At 37.1% G+C, this 17,574-nt stretch overlaps 1 protein-coding gene across 8 annotated transcripts in view; it reads right to left on the bottom strand.

Moving 5' to 3' along the window:
* The window catches only part of LTBP1 (latent transforming growth factor beta binding protein 1), a 197,264-nt gene that overhangs the window by 58,790 nt on the left and 120,900 nt on the right, over nucleotides 1-17,574 (bottom strand). For 4 of the 8 annotated variants that reach the window (XM_040611957.1, XM_040611953.1, XM_040611950.1 and 1 more), the window contains 9 exons: nucleotides 15,697-15,819; nucleotides 13,975-14,142; nucleotides 10,550-10,783; nucleotides 8,545-8,567; nucleotides 7,432-7,534; nucleotides 6,733-6,831; nucleotides 4,541-4,666; nucleotides 3,264-3,389; nucleotides 2,452-2,574 (listed from right to left, as the gene is read on the bottom strand). In XM_040611957.1, coding sequence (XP_040467891.1) covers nucleotides 2,452-2,574; nucleotides 3,264-3,389; nucleotides 4,541-4,666; nucleotides 6,733-6,831; nucleotides 7,432-7,534; nucleotides 8,545-8,567; nucleotides 10,550-10,783; nucleotides 13,975-14,142; nucleotides 15,697-15,819 — 1,125 coding nt within the window. The remainder of the gene's footprint in view (nucleotides 1-2,451; nucleotides 2,575-3,263; nucleotides 3,390-4,540; nucleotides 4,667-6,732; nucleotides 6,832-7,431; nucleotides 7,535-8,544; nucleotides 8,568-10,549; nucleotides 10,784-13,974; nucleotides 14,143-15,696; nucleotides 15,820-17,574) is intronic. The other 4 variants (XM_040611954.1, XM_040611958.1, XM_040611952.1 and 1 more) reach the window with 3 other exon arrangements.

Below are 17,574 nucleotides of genomic sequence, written 5' to 3'. Positions count from 1 at the left end.
CGTTTCCTACCAAATACTTGGTTCATGCAGTGCACAGAACTAATGAAATCAAAGTCACCTCTAAACCCAGCTTCCTAAGCTCCTGCCCCTTGCCTGCCCCAAGCCTAGCAGTTGCATCTTCTGCAAATAAGGACTGCTACTCCAGCACAGCTAGTGGGGAGGTAATTTACTCCTGGTTTTAGGAACAAGCTCACAGAAGGAAAGTAGCCTCCCACACTTGTAATTTAACTGGACAATATTCCCAGCTTCAGCAAACTGAACATTCCAGCTCCAAACAACTCACTGGATGCAGGCAAATAACAATTTTTCATAGAATCACAACTGTCCAGCTGAGAATACTTTCTCATAAAACCAGAACCAGGCCTCTTTAGCTGCTACAATGCAGACCTACAACTGTTTCTCAGTGAAACTGCTGTGAGATTTTTTTACTTAATTAACATAAAGATCCAGTTCTGCTAAAACCTGTTCTCAAAACTGCCTGGACTGTACCTGCCCTGAAAACACACAACATGAATGATGTATTTGGTACATAAATTTTCAGTCAAATTCTAAATGCTGCAAAGCTTAAATTAAAGAAGATTTTACAGGACTACTTAATTGTATGCAATGATTTTCAGCTATGCCTATAACACTATTCTACATAAACAATACTCTACAACAGCAATATACATGCACTCTATGTTTCCCAGGCTAGAGGCACGACAGAGCTGGTATGGTATAACCTGAAGGCAGGATGAAAATGAGATGAGGAAGTGTAAGCGAACTATGTGTGTTGTACGCAGCTCGGAAGATTCTTGCCTTTGTTTTTGAGCTGTGGAGGAGGTAGAAAGGAGTTATTTGTGGAATCTGGAATCTGTCAGTATGGTGACTATAATGTGTAGGTGTAATGACATGGTGAAATGATTCCCCGAATGTGTCATTTCCTTGGTTTGATGGATTTAGTGTGGGAGGGTTTTTCCCTTGAGCAACCTTAAATAACTTTCAACAGAGAATTTGGTTTCAGAAATTGCATACTGTTAAGTTAAATGATAGAGTAGTACCACCACACTACTTAAAACACAAGCTAATAAGAAATCTGACGCACTGGGATGTTCTGATTTCTAGCCTATTTTAATCACAGATTCTCTACTGACAGAGAAGATTTGGAAAAAGTAGTTGTAAGAGTGCAGTGTGCAAAACATTTATTTAAATTTAAAAAAAAAAATCTGAACAGAAAGAGGAATCTTTTAGCAATGCTCAAAACAGCAAATATCCACAGCAGCTTTAAGTTGCTTATTTGCTAGGCAACCTAACATGTTAGCAATTTTATTCTGTCCTAAGTAACTTAGACTAAAGCATGAACAAAACTGTTTAACACAAAATAGCTACTTGTGGTTTTTAGTTCATATTTCAAGTTAAAAACGGAAAAAGAAAAAAGAACAGCAAAAAAGGCAGAAATACCACACTAAAAATAATGTGAAGTTTCGAAGGTCAGATGTCCTAGACCTCCTGCAACATGAAATATTTGCTAGATATATATTTTCAAATTAAAAAAAAAGTCAACTTATCATTTTCTACCTGTTATAGGAGAAAATATAATTATTTTTTTGAAACATAAACTTAGTAAAGTATGCAGGGAAGGACTAACAATGAAATTAAGAGATTCCATGGTGAGACCTGTTAAAATAGCTGTCCCAAGATGGTTCTGTCCATAGCAGAGGAACTCCTTTGCAGTGTTTTAAATCTAAATACTAGGAATTAAATTATGGCTCCAGACATCAAATAATTGAAAAGATTGGAGAGTACTCAAAAAGGTTTCTTAGTTAAGATTGCACCCTCTAAGAATTCTTCCTTTGCAGCTCAAGTCATAGTCCTAAGCTTCCCTTCGACAGCAGGTAATGTTAATCATTCCAAACTGTGGTAACATTTGGCATTGTTTTGTGATATGAATAAATGGTGACTTCATCATCCAGGACATACTGTAGATAAAACAAGCAATGTCATTATGAATGTTCTGCCATTGTCAGCTGGTGTACAGTGGGAAGTTAAATGATCTGAAGGCAAATTAAATGAAGAAAGTAGCTGTGAGAGAAATCTGGTGGTAAGATGAAGCTAGAGAAATTGCCCATGGAAATAAGCACAGAGTGGGATGGGGAAAGGGAACTGTGAACACAAATAGATATAAAACCACTGTGTCAAGACATTCTATGTGAAATCAAATAGCAAATGGAGATTGAAAGGAATCAGAAGGACTACACCAGGTAGAAAAATACTAAGTTAAACATGAAAAAAACTGTGTTATTTTAATACTTCCATCTAATGGCCAAATTTCTTCAAAAATAAAGAAACAGACGTAAAGTTTTCTGTTGAGATCAGAAACAGCAGTCAATGTGAACAAATGGCTTGTCCCAATTGCAGCTATTTGGTTTGCATCTGTCACTGTATCACTACTGGTGAAGAGTCCAAACCTACCTTCACATTCACCTCTCCTGTTCATTTGATATCCACTATCACAATATTCACATCTGTATGAGCCAACAGTATTTATACAAAAGCCTTCCCCGCAAGTATGAGGTCTTGAACATTCATCAAAATCTGCAAATGAAAAAAGAGAAGTTAAGAGAAACTGCTTCACCTTGAAATCACTGAAAGTTTGCATCTCCTCTAAGCTCTGCTTTAATTAGACACGAGTAAGTTTGGACTTTTGAAGCTGTTGTTACTGAGCAGTTCCATCTTTACATCACTGCTTGTAATTGCAGAGAGAATGAGACCTAGAAACAACCAGGCTGTTGAAGGTGGCCAGTGAGCAGCTCTGTGGTTGCAAACACAATGTGTGTCACTGCATGTATATTGTGCTCAAGGCAGCACAAACCTGGAAAAGATCACAGCCAATTCAGGCTGGTTTTTTCGCTCTGCAAAGTCCATGGCTGTTTGCAGCTATATTTAAAAATACAGTTTGTTACAGCTGCTAGTGATTGAAAGAGTTTTGAATCTTTGTATTTTCTACCACAGAGGATGTTTTTACTAAATGGTAATTTTCCTAAAAAAACATGATACTGAATTAAGTCTTCTTTTTCAACAGTCATTTTGAAAAGTTGAAAATATCTGAGTAGCTCCTACATTATCACCATACCTAGTAAGAGACAGTAAAAACACTTCCTGACATCAGTCCAGTACCAATGACATTGAGGAAAAAAGCTGAAAATGGGACTTTAGGGGATTTTAGATAAGCTTCTTGATTCTTTTTTATATTTTTGTTTTCTATAAAGGAGACCAGTAATTACCAACGCAGTCGGTTCCATCTTCACTGGCCATGAATCCAGCTTGGCAAATACATAGGAAACTTCCTTCTGTATTTTCACAGCGTCCAAGGGAACAGAGATGGGGTGCCTGATTACACTCATTAATATCTATAAAAGAAATAAAACCATAAGACTTAACTTGATTTAGTTATGGTTCTTTTTGTGCATTCTATGCCATGCTTTTGAAAAGATTGATTTTATAACTAACTATTTGAAAAAGTATCTTTTTCGCTCCCCCAGAGCTACAAAAAAAGACATAGTAAATAGTTTTGATTGGAAAAAAAGTGTTTTTAATGGCTTAGGCTGTAAGAACATTGCATTGACCTGAAGAATGTGATATGATTACTATTCAAATCACTACACTGAGAGCAGGCTGAGCACAAGCTACAAGCATGGAGCATTAACACAATTTGGATGAAATAGAAGGATTTTAAGTTGCCATTTGGCTGTGTATGTGTGTAAATTATTTTTTAATACTGTAGTTGCACTGGATAGCATGCACACGTAAGTATGAAGATACTGAATTTTTGGTAGCATGAAAAGTTGATAGTACGTAATCTGGCAACATGATATAATAAACTCTTCCTGATTCAAGTTACAGAGGAACCAGCACACTGTGAATGAAAGAAAGCTACTGACCCAGCTGCTTCCAAATCTGAAACAGCTCATGTAGAGCTAGTCTGGGCTCTGCCTCATGTTCATCAGAGCCCTCTGTTCTAGAACTTACTAGCTTAGAAGGGGATGAAGACCTCACTTCACAGATCTCCTAATATGCTTCTGGAATGTTTATGATATACTTTTTCTTTCCAGCAGAAGATTGAAAGGAAAGACCTAACAAGCTGGTTGGATTTAGTCTAGCTGCAGAGCTGGTAGCTGGGTAAATCATTTGAGAAACAGGCACTAATTCATTCTTTCTCCGAACAGAAGTGTATTTCTTCCTAGCAGTCTGATAATTTCAGACACCTGATATAAAGCTGAGAAGAGCTGGTCTATCTAATCACTTTTTCTCTCACCTCACAATGGGAAGGCCTTTCATTGAATCAATTTCATGTTCATTTTTTAGCAGCTGAAAGGCTGTGTCAGACACTAGCTGGCAAATTTTATTTGACATACAAAAACTAGTTTCTGTGCAGTTTGGAAGCTTTCAGTAGAGGAATCGATTCCTGACTGCTCCGTAGCGTATTTCCCCTGACCAGACTCTACATTTCAAGCTTTTCACAGCATGGTTATTTCAGATTTTTGAAACCATCCATTCATACCAGTGCACTTTGTCTGCTGATCATTAAGCTTGTACCCCTCGTAGCAGATGCAAGTGTATCCCACAGGCAAATTAACACAGTGTCCTGCTCCACAGATATCAGGATTTACTGTACATTCGTTGATTTCTAAGCAAACAAGAAAAAATTTAATGTTAAACTCTCCCATATAGTTCAGTAAGTGCACAATATTCTGTAATCTAGGTAGAAAGACAGGCCTGAAAACAACTCTAAATCAAGTTTGTAAGTCCTGAGTTTCTGTAATGGATACCTTATCTGGAAGAATCTAGAAACTATCTAGGCCTTTCCTAGTGACATATTGTCATGTCCCATCCAACATCTATAAATGGGTACATAAAAAAAAATAAAGTAAGATGAAGATAATATAAAAAATTATACGATTTAACCTTTGCATCAAAAGTTAAGAAAATTACTGTAGTGGGTTTCTCTGATTATTTTTACAGAGTACTCATCTGTTAATGGCTTGGATGTATTTTCTAAGATAAGGAGATTCAGATATGGGCAGTGTGGGACACTAAGCCCTTAGAGTAGTTTTAGAAATTCTCAAAGTGTATGTGTTACTGCAAAAAAATACTAATGACTCTGTTTAGTTGCAATTTAAACTAAGGTTATACAGCAGTATGAAATTGCAATTCCTGAAAAAGACGACAACATCTGTAAAGAAGAGTCATTTATCCAAACTGTTTAGAAATAGATTACATTTAAATTTAACTAAATCTTAAAGTACAGAATTAAGGCACTCAAAAACTTCTCAATTCTAACTGCATTCAGTTTTTTAAATCCAATTTAGGATTTTGTCCTACAAGTCTTACTTCACTTTGCTATCTCTTAAATATCTGAACAACACTTGGAACTGTATCTGAACAACAGATTGATTTGTTTATAGAACACAGCAATTTCTAGTTCTACTCTTTTTCCTGAGGAAGGAAAAAACAGCACAACATGGAAAGCTACCTTTTTTTTTTTTTTTTCTAACTGGTGTGAGTTCCCATCAGGGTGACTTCCTCTCCCTATAAGGAAGCAGGGAGCTGACTGGCAGAAGGGGCACAGTCACAGCACAGCTGATTTCCAAATTTTGGTTTGACAATCACAATTAGTAAACTTTATTATGGGATTGACTAACTGTAATTATAGGTAATCTGAAGGAGGCAGCTGAATGCTTACAAGAAGGACTCTTTACTCTTACAGTAGATTCAGGAGGATTTAACCGCAGACAGAATCGTACTTCAAACAACTGGGTTATTTAGTCCCTGTGCGTACTGTGTGCAACTCAAGCACACACTCCTGCATGAAGGAAAGCCATCTTTGAAGAGTTAAACTTTCATTAAAGCATGTGCAATTTCTCCCTGTGAATGCAAACTGGGAAACGTCTTGGTAGGCCTAGATATCGCTGCTACATACAATACTGCATCTTGAAGTATTTTCCTGGCTATTACAATTGCTTCGAAGCCTGTGTTAATTCTGAGAGACTAGCCAACGTGACATTGTAATGTTCTCACGTATACACACATAGTACATTCACCTTTTTGTTTTCAAACTTAAAGCAAGTGAAATTTTCATGCCTTTTGGACACAGCCATTACTTAAGAGAAATTTCAGCTATGACAGGAGCATTACTTGCATTTCTGTTATTTTCACTTCTTGACACATGGATGTAGAAAAGGCAACTTTAATCCATCAAAAAAGGAAGAAGCACAAACATCAAAAGAACATTTCGAAACACGTCTTACAGTAACTCCTCACCTGCTTTTTGTAGAACATGCCAATCTGCATCCCACAGTCTACATCCCTCAAAGAACATGATCACATATGCTTCATGAACACATGTGCAGACTCTCTAAAGACCTGACTTGTATCCAAGAAGTCTTCGGTTCTGGACTTTGGTTGCAGATCACAATCTGAGGTGGAATTATTATTTTTTTCCTCTCATCACTTATTTGTGGGCACAAGAACGGCAGGCACATCCTGGGAGGGCCCCAGGCCTGGCTCGTGTTGACAGTACCCTCATTGCTGTGTTCCTCTCTACTTTCTATCTCTCCCCAGAGTATTTCTTTCTGTTCTACAGCTACATTCTCCTTGCTATTATAATTCAGAAGTAGCATGGAACAAGTTACAACGTCAGGAACTCACAGTCATTTGTTAATTTATTTCAGTTCTAAAAAGGAAGTACAATACCTGTAACTTGAGTAGGTGCAATTACTTGACTTGCACTTGAAGTAGAGACTTCAGGAGCAACTTCAACAGGCAGAGGAGGAGATGTTTTCTCAATCACTACTGTGTGACATGGAATGGAAATCAATCACATCCAAAAAAACCCCCCTTAAAGCATTAAAAAAACCCCTACCATTAAAGAATTCACACACAATACTGAATGAGCCAGACACTATGGAGCTTTTCATTAGTCTATTCTGCTTAGATCTGGTGTAGAAAAAAGTATAATTGAGTTTTCCATCATTCTACTGCTTGTGAAAAAACCTTAGGTGTTAAAGAAAGCAAGGATAATAGTAAAACTTTTGCAGCAAGAGTTATGCATAGATCTACAAGGAGGCACCTAAGCAAAGCTTCCTCTTGAAAAGGGCACAAGGCCTCAACTCCACTGACATTAAAGTTCTCATGTATGTAATCCAGGATATCGCTTTTGCCTAAAATAGTTCTCTTTCCTAACAAGTCACTCAGCCAATGCCAACTTCTCAATTCCTCCCACTTCAGCTTCTGTGATTTATTGGGGTTTTTTTCCCCTTGCATTTTGCTCATGGAAAAATTGCTTGTGAAGCTTCGGTTGCTTTTTGATTAACCTCTGTTACAATTGCTATTGTCCAGTTCTTTGAAGGATTGTAAGCATTCTCACATACTAAAAGACAAATAAAAAGGTACCTGGGAACTGTGGATGCAAGTTAATTGTTGAAATTCCAGGAGAAAGCTGAGGCTGTCCCGGCTCTAGATCAGGCTGCCTTTCTTGATCAAGGGAAGCTAATTCCTAAAAAGAATTATTAAAAATTTACATTTTGAAAACATTAATTCAGCTACCATGACAACCCACAAACTGCTGGCTTGAGAAGCTGCTAACATTCTCACATGAGCAGCTTTTAATAGCAGATCATTAATTACCACCAATTTAAGCCTGAAAGAACATGGAATACTATGTTTACACACAACGGCATACAAATTAACATGAATTTTATTTGAAGCAGCCATTTCATGGAGCTTCTAATTGTTTCTTTGGTTTTCTCCCTCCATAGTTCTCTCATCTTCTGGTCTTTAACTGCTTAGAAACAGTATTTAATTGCAGTTCAGCATCACACAAAAGTATACAAACACATAAGTCTCTAAGACTTCGATCACTGTGAAAGGTCTCTCTTAGCTATTGCACTGATCAACTTATTTTCATACAAGTGTAAGATGCTTGTATGTCTTTAGGAAAACGAAATTAAGTACAGCTTCAGTTATTCCTAACAAATCCCATTGTCTTCAGCATATGAAACCTCCAGAATGGGGGACTTAACACAGATACACACCTGTTCTTCTCCACTGAGTATACAGCAACCTTAAAACCCCTAGGAACTAACTTCGGCATTAATCCAAGTCTCTTAAGCAGGTGTCACAAATGCTTCTCTCAAAGCTTCACATGATTTGTCTCCAACTCATTTTTTCGAGCTGTCAGTCCCTGTAGCTCTCCTTCATATTGTCTGCATTTTTCAATATCCTCTTTAAACTACAGGCTCCAGAATGGGATAGTACAATACAGTACTAGACCCTCCACCATTGCCCAGAAGAGAAGCCAAAGTAATCTCTTTTTCTGTACCTCACTACCTGCCCGTTGTTGTATAGACTAATAACATGAACTCTTTTTGCCTCTGGGTTTGCACTGTAAGTCCACAGTGAGTTGTTTGTTCCTCATAAAACTCAAGTCCTTTTCAGAGATACCATATCACATCTCATACACATCGTCTGCATTCTATCCCCTAGATAAATCACATCATGTTTTACCTGATCAGGGGATGCAGTTGCCACTAAAACCAGAAAGAAAAAAAGAAAATTAATCAGACTTCACACAACATTTACTTACACATTCTATTTAAAACTGCTAGCACATTTGAAAGTGGTTGCTGCCATCGCAGAACAATTTCAGGCTCTAATCTTGTTTCAAAATGGTGCAAACCTGAAGTAGCACTCCTGAAGCAAGTGTAAAAACTAACCTGCAACCAGAATAAGATTCTATACACTGACCAATGCTTGTAATTATTCACTCAGTACTCATCTGCCTTATAGGTTTCACAATTATTTGTTTCCTTAGAAACAATCCCAGAAACTGACAGGTTATTAACTCACTGATTGAACTTTTTTAATTCTTTCCAAGCAACAGCAACATCTGCAATTATTTTAAAGGTAAATTATACCATAATGATAAATAACTAACTATTAACAAATCTGCAAGAATTTATTGTAAAAAAAAAAAAATCAAGTTTTGAAATTTGCCTTTTATTTAAGGAAGAAAAAGTGGTTTGGTTTTTTTTTTTCCTCCTCAAAAGTGACTTTTTTTCTGGGAAGAAGAGGTAGAAATTTCATATAAATTTTTATTTTCCATTGCAGACTGCCTTTTTTGAATTTGTCTTTTACTGGTAAAAATCTACTGGCTTCTGTAAAAAACCCATAAGAATATTTTTCACATTTTCTACAGGGTAGATTTAAAAAAAAAATTAAACAATTCATTCTTCTTGCTCTAGCTTCTTCAGTATTAGTGGAGAGGCTGATTATCAGAACTGGGAGAACTAATAAAATCTCAAAAGTTCCAAATGCAAACATATACAGAAAAGGAATATAAAATTCAAGTGTGTATGTGTCATCGCTGACTTAGAGTAAGCATATTTTAAAAAGCATGTTTTTATTTTTAAAAACATTCTTTTAAACTCCAGATTCTCTGTGTTTTAATATTTACTAGAATGTGATAATCTTTCTGATTACTCAGGTAATATTTTAGCAAATGATACACCACTTTTTTCCACTTTGCAACACAGAAAAGCTCAGAAGCTTATGTGAGACTTTATAATCCAGCACAGTCTGTAAGTATATTTGAATGACTTATTTTTCTCTCCAGATTCAGTTTAGCTCCATTTTCTTTTTGAAAGCAAAACTACAGCAGTAATTTAAACTGGAAAGTAATCCATGTTGCACAGAATTTTGCACAGTTAGCTGACAAACTTTCTAATTATAGCCTGACACTACAGATACATAACTGCTACTTGGAAATAACCTGTTAAGTACTCAGTATCATGAGAGGGTTCTTCAGCAATGCATTTTTCTTGTCTACAGTCAGTTCATGCCAAGTTTGCTGGCAATGTATTTATAAAAGCGATGCTTTCTGCATTTCTTTGCTTCTGCATCTGTTTTAGACTCAGGAGAATTTTGGCTGCTACAAGTTCTTAGAGGAGCTTGCAGAAAAATTACTGAGAAAAATATCTTGAGTAGTCAACTAATCATTAAACAGCCCAGCAGAGAAGGACTGATCCAACATGGTCGCACTGAGGAAGCACACAGCTGCAAGGGTGAGAGCAGACCACGTGAAGGGGATGCATGCCCACATCAGGTGGTGCTGATCTACAGGAGTGTACAGACGGAAAATGATGCAAAACCCCTTAGCTTCTGCCACCCCAAATACTAGTAAATCAAAGCCTGAGTTGAGTCTTTGTTATATGTTAAAGATTATAAATATCTTTATAAAAGTCTTACAACAAATGTTTACTATTTTTTATAATAAAAATGAGATTAAAGCAGTGTCTCTCTCCGTGGTGTTCTCAGGATCTGGTAGGAGCTACATATAAAATTTCAGAAGTAAATGATGTCACACAATACACTCCATGACGTGGAATGTTCTGCTGTGGGAAGTGATGCTTCTCTGTCTGTCCTGCACTGTATGCAGCTACTCTGGCAAAGAAACATACCATTGAAGACACATGCACAGAAATATAGAAAGACTAAATTTTCCCACTCTCACCTTCTTGCACAGCCATCTCAGTCTCACTTTTCTGTGAGAAGGTCAGTGCCTCCACTGGCTCTTCCTTTGCTGGGAGAGGTGGAGGAGAAGTACCTTTAGCAACAGGTTGAGTAATCGGGATCTTGCCAATGACAGGTGGCTGTACTCTAACTGGAGGGTGATGATATAGCTTGTTTCTGTGAGGGCCAGAAACCGTATAACCCATTCCACCAGGGCAGATTTCCTTAAAAGCAGCTAGATTTGGGATGGGAAAATATTCCTTTTAGGAGTCTAAAAGTGCAAAATGTTGACATAGTGGAAAATATAATGACTACCACTAATAAATTTCATCTCATATTTTATATACATTTTTATAAAAAGACTACTTAAAGACAAGCTATGTATTGCATGCTAATATGACCAAGCATTCTCCCAAAAGCATGTTCTGGCCGTTACTCCCAGGAGGTTTCCACTCCAGTTTCCATCTTTCTTCAGTTATGCTTAATCGGTCATTATATCAAGATAATTTTTCGTATGAATCCTCTTCAATCAGTATATCCTTTCTGAGTATGAATTTAAATATGCAAATTGTCATAATCATTTACATTGCATAAAGAATGAAAATCACTATTCCTATCATTCTCTTTTTGCAGAAACCAAAGGAAAAAAGCTCACCAGCCCTGTACTAGAAGAGCAGAAGAATATCAACCAGTAACAACATTCATTCACAGGATCCCATTTGACTACATCAGAGGTCTCATACCAGCCCTGATCCAAATTCCACTGAACTGACCCCAGCAGGCTAGATAAAAAAGATGGGGATCATAAAAAGTCAAATCAGCACTGGAAGAGAGGGGAAATAATCTCATTTATAAAGCTGCTACAGAAAAGGTAATGAAAGGCAGCAGCACCTGCTCTGATTTCTGCAGCTGCTCTACCTGAGCATCAGGTTTTGCAGTCCTAGTGAAAGACCAAAATGAAAAAGAAATACAGGCCAACCTTCATCCCCATCAAAAATAATAGCTATGCTCCTGTTAGGGACAGGGTGACCTTCAGGAGTCTTAAGGGGGGCAGTGCTTCATTGTCTTCATTGGTCTGTGTAAAGCTATGTTGGGATGAAACACCGAAGACTTAGTCTCCCATATGCCCACTGTGATTTCTTAAAACTTCTTAAGAGATGTGTGGTGTGGGGCATTGCTAAGTTCACAAATTGTGCTTTGAACATCAAGGGTTTTAAATGAATTAGCATCTAAAATAAAAACACAAAGTGCTACCTAAAGGTACTCCACAGGTGAATTCTTTAAATTACACATTAAATTGCAATACACATAATTGCATACTGGGTTCTGATGGTGTCTTAGTAACAGAAAAGATGGTCAAAATGAATAGATTGAGTGGATTCAGAATGATGAAACACTTTTGGTTGGGAAATGCTAATAATGAAACTTGCCACAAAAACACCCAATGAAGGCTGGGAATTCTGGTCAAAGGAGGAAGACCAAAAATTTGACACCTTCAGTCCCTTCAGATGCATACTCAGAATGTAGGAAATCTTGTTTCAGGTCATATTCTCTCAAATGCAGAACAGAAATGTGAGCATTATTCTACCACAGCTCTGATAAGTGCTCTCAACATCTAGGTATACCAAGCTGGCCTCTCAGTCTCTTTTGGAGCTGGTCTACTTTGTACAAACCTTTTAAAAGCCATCAGAGAGTGAGATCGTGAGTTTTTAATTCAATGACTTAACATGGGATGCTGCAGTAAATACATTACCCCATTCTGGAATATCCCACTTTCACACATTTTTCATAGAAAATTCTGAAAGATTATGAATTTAACCTGTTATAGAAAGGAACATGTTTTTAAGTCATGAAAGTTGTCATGAAATGGGAAAAACATTTCCCACCACAGCTCATCAGAATATTTCATTCACAGATTTTTCTCTTTGAAGTCTTTTCATTAAGAAAAATCACTAGAATAACCAATTCCACATAATAGTCAATGATTTCTTTTTTATGACTAGAGAGCAGTCAACGAAGATATATTCTCTGCTCCAGAATGCACACAGTTGTGCATAAATCCCCATGCAATATTCTCATATGTGTAAAACACCTGCATTTAAATTTTGAGTCATCTGATGCAAATACGTTTTTTTCCTCATTAAAAAGCCACGGAAATGTTATTTATCTGGAAGTGAACTGGACTTTTAAAATCCTAATTAGTGATTCAGCAACCCAGTGGTCATGCAGGGAACAATGGCTTTAAAAATCAATTGAAATGTTGGTCACTTCTATTTCTGTAAGCTCAACTTAAAAAAAAAAAAAAAAAAAAGTAAGGAATCTGCTGCTCTCATCATGTTGCTGATGCTAGCTGTGGATTTTCCAAAGCAGCTTGCTAGTTCTGAAAACGTGAATCTTTACAAAATACTCTGGAGAAATACATGACCTGTATCAAAACAGTGACATCTGCAGCAGCTACTTCAGAAAGAACAGTGGATTACCATTACAGATACCAGGGCTAAAATACTGAACAGGCTGGACATTATGTATATTAATAAGCAATGATGCTTTTTTAAAAGATGAAGTTGACCATACATTTGGAAAAAAATTAATATTAAATTGTTTTTGACTAAAGATTCCAACTTTGGTCATTTAAGTTTTAAGCAAAATCAGGGAATAGAAGGTACTCAAAAAGCAGCAATCAATATCTATAATATGTGGTACCTTAATCTATGAGCAGCCTACATAAGGGTGATGACCAGCCAAGCTGGTACTTTCCAGGACCTTATATATTTAAAACCAAAGCCAGTAGAACTCCAAATGAACACTGATAATACAAGGGAGCTTTTTGTATCAAGTAAGGAATTGTTTAACTGGAAGGTGGAATGAAGCGTTTAACTACCAGTTTATTGTTAAGAAGGGAACACCATGCTTAGCACATTCCTCAGAATGGATGGTAAAGACATGAAGGAAAGTTAGAAAGCAGAGATACTGTTATACATATCCCACAAACTGCAACGTAAACTACAACACATGTCTTTCTCCTAACTCTCAAAAGCTGCCATCCTTTCACCAGTGTCTTTAAGAACTGTAGAGTATTAATCAGATTTGGGGTTAATTTCCCAGTATCTATAGTCAGAATCTAATGTGCAACAAATTTATCTTCATGTGATGGAGAATCAAAGTCCAAGGACATATTCCAAGATGCAAATATTGTTAATCTGGAATTCTATCACCACATATCAAAGATAATTCCTTTGTTTTAATCACAAATCCCTATGAACAAAACTACTATATATGTTTTATTCCACTATCATGTAAGAGAAGAGTCAAAATTTACTGAAGGACACTTGTTTAAAATCAGCTCTTGGGTATATTTTTTTAAATGCATGCATAAAAAATGCAGGGTGGCGGCAAGAGCTTGGATTTTTAATGGGCAGTTCTTACCTGTTCCTGGAAGTGGACACTTCTCACACTGCGGGCCCCAGGCTTTGCCAACACTGCAACAGCAAAGCTGCTTGCTGAGTTGAACAGAAAGAGGGTGCATGCATTGCTTTCCTGCACTAACAAACCGGTAGCAGGGTCCTTTCTCTTCAGCAACTATAGGATTATCAGCTGCAATGAGAGTGGAAGAGAGGATGGTACTGTTCACATGAAAAGCAAAACAGAGAAACACCACTAGATTTCCAACACCAGTTAAATGGATTAATATCACCATCTGCAGAAGTTTCAAACAACTATCTGAAGCCATAATCACAAAATAAATAAAATTCTTATTTTGCATCAAACACTCCTGAATTCTAACTCATCCTAGATCAAGGATAAAAAGTATATTAAAGAAAAAAAATTCCAAACCAGCAGTTGCCATGCTGCCACAGTAGAGTCAGAACCAGCCCTCTCACTTGTACACAAGTCCAGTTACTGAAGACTAAGGTCAATACACAGTTGTGTCAAGCTACATAGCCACTCCAACATTCAACTATAAACAGGCTACATAAATAAGACTGCAAAAGGATTAAGTATCATACATGACACTTTTTTTTATAGAAGAGACGATTATAAATTATTATGTATTTACATTTTGTTATGCTTAGTTTTAATGTTGAAGAGCCAAAGGCCATAAGCCATGACTAGTGTGAGGTAACAGGAAGCTAAGATCCCTCCAGCTTTCTAACTTGTGCATCCACATTAACATAGAGTTAACAGTTTTTGAGTAATATGTTCACTTAACTCAAAAAATACAAAGTCTATCTAATTTTCAACATAACCTGTCAAAGCAAAAATTAAAACCAATCCCTTTTTTGTGGTGTTAAACTGAAAAGTGGTTAAGACATTCTTCACAATGCTGAGAAACTTTCTCAGTAATTCAGTGTCATTAACTAGTAGCGTAGGATAATTATACTGAAGAAATGGAGGAATTCACCTACATCTCTGGACTATACTTTATTTTGTAAATCTAAAGGTAGCTCAAGATAAGGAGCTTTGGAAATGAGGTATTTTTCACTTGTAAATATTCTGGGCCTTCTGCCCCCCCCCCCCCCCCAAGAGTAAGAAATTTAGTTGTCCTTCATGCATTCTTTTCTTCTTGCAGAGGTAGTTGATCTCAAACCAAGTAAAAGCTGATTAACAGAGGAAAATATTTGCATTCATGCTGTTCACAACTTTTTCTTTCTCCTAATTCTTTCTTAATTTTTAATCCTTCTTAATCAGAAGGAAAATGTGCCAAAGATCATCCTGGGCTGAATGTTTAGTAATGGAAACTACCCTGGTCAAAGGTGCAGAGGTGGAAGTAGGGAGGGCAAGACACAAAGATGATTTTGGCTGAGGAACTGGCAGAAAAGGGAAAATAAAATGTGGGAAGGAGAACTCCAGGGTGGTGAGAAAGCCTGAGTGTACGAGCAGGCTGAATGTGGCTTTAAAGGTTTTGTGACAAGAAAACCAGGAAAAGATGGCAAGGATCCTGGACAGCCACTGGTAGAGAGTCTTCCAGGACAAAGACAGAAAAGAGGCATGAGCACTGAGGCTGACTAAAAAAAAAGTGAATAAGCTGAGGAGGCAGGGACAGCAAAAATGGGGACAGCTTAGAACGTTTGGGACCAGTCAAATAAATCCTCATCTAAAGTGCAACTAAGTATCTATTTTGGTACTTTGATTAGCGCTATTACTTACGTATGCATCTTGAGAGGGTAGGATCTGGCACAAATCCCATTTTGCAGGTACATCTGTAGCTGCCCATGGTATTCAAGCACTCACCATTAGGGCATACTCCCTGTAACTGACACTCATTGATATCTGTGGGAAAATTGAAAATAATCAGATACTGAAACATGTATTAATATTCTTCTTTCTTCAGAAGTTACCGTTTTTTAAAAGATGTGCAGAAGAACTGTTACAAGTTAACACTCCGGTCAACACTTTTTCCTATACTGACAAGATTTGATTTATAACCTTTTAAAACAGTGCTGAGAATGTAACAGAAAAACAATTAAATTTATACATCATTCTCCAGTACTCTGAATTTTTTAAAAAATACACTTGTCAGGCTTATCAGCCTCTCTTTTCCTGACTAGATGATTGCTTGCATAGTCAAACACAACTCTCAAGAATATTTGTGGCGACAAGTCTTAAGTAATGTAGTATATTTTATAGAGGATGGAACATTGCTTGACGCATTTAATACAGTTTTTATTTTTATTTGTATTTGTATTCAGCAGTGCCTGAAGGTTCATTGTGCTGGAAGAAGCACAATGTAAAAATACCACCTCTAGCTTAAAGAGCTTACCATCTTAATAGCAAGAAAATGCTTCAGGAAGCACAGAATAAATGTGATGTGGGTGAAACTGATCGCATCCGTAGGAACACAACTTGGTAATAATTAACAACTGCTTTGATAAAGTTTGCTGTTACTAGGCTACCTGCATCACTGTCCCTTTCAGATTCTCACTGAATTACTCTCCCATGCCCCAAGCATCGGGCATCAGGCCTTTATCACACCAGGGGTTTTATCTATAATTCACTTACTCTTAGAATAGAACCTGTCTGACAATCATCTGGATACCATCTGTAACCAAGTCAGCCAAGCTAGGATTTTCTTTCAGGAGCCAGTAACAACGTACCTTGCACTGATAATCAAAACCTTAAAATAATAAACCCCGAAAATACACACACACACCAACCTGTAATTGTCTCTGTCATAAATTGTCATGTCTCCTCTGGCAGAAAAATACAGACAGCACATTGAAATAGGCCTACTTTAAAATGTTTATGTGCAGTAATTCCCTCCCTATCCCTGAGCTAGGAAAAAATGCCTACCTCGCTGGGTAAACAAGCTTCAAATGCAAGTCAGATATTCCAGCTAGCTGCTTGGAAATCAGGTATTAGTGATCACTTTGCCTAAAATATATAATATTTATCACCTTTCCTCTTTTTAGAAAACCTTCACCATTTTATTTAACCTCATTGTATGTTGCTGCCTGATTCAACACAATCAATGAGGGTAAGAAGTTGAATGTGTAAAATGTAACAGATGTGCTGGAGTTTGCTTTTGGAAACCTACAGAAAGCATCTTTTACGTTCCTACCTTCTTCATTTTTCTCCAGAAGTTTGGCTACCTGTCCCACTACACAGGAGCGTACAACTTAAGCTCACAGTACAGCAGACTCCAGCAGTTGCCATGTCAGCTGCAATTTTTTCCAAATAGTCAGTGTTGAGCTTATTGCTCAGCTCTTCCAATGCTACACCTAATCTAGTATCTTGACACCACCTGGATCAACTTCACCTCTATGCACTTAGCCACACGTGACAGTGATAATTTATATCCTAGAACTTTGGTTGAAATGTGATGGAAAACATATGAATTACACAGGATCAGCTCTGTCTCAAAAGAATTTTCAAGTGAAATTCCCAGACTGCATGACTTTCTGACCTCAGAGTGAGCGGACTATTTAAAAAAAGAGAATGGTCTAAGAAAAGAGCACAAAAGCCTACTGAAATATTCTCCTACAGCAGTCTACCTTTTGACCCATCCAGCAGTCTTTGGGCAGGAAG

The sequence above is a fragment of the Falco naumanni genome, chromosome 12 (assembly GCF_017639655.2).
Source record: "Falco naumanni isolate bFalNau1 chromosome 12, bFalNau1.pat, whole genome shotgun sequence".
Lineage (NCBI taxonomy): Eukaryota > Metazoa > Chordata > Aves > Falconiformes > Falconidae > Falco > Falco naumanni.
The sequence above is the reverse complement of the archived record's forward strand: the minus strand, read 5'-3'. Positions and strand labels throughout refer to the sequence as shown.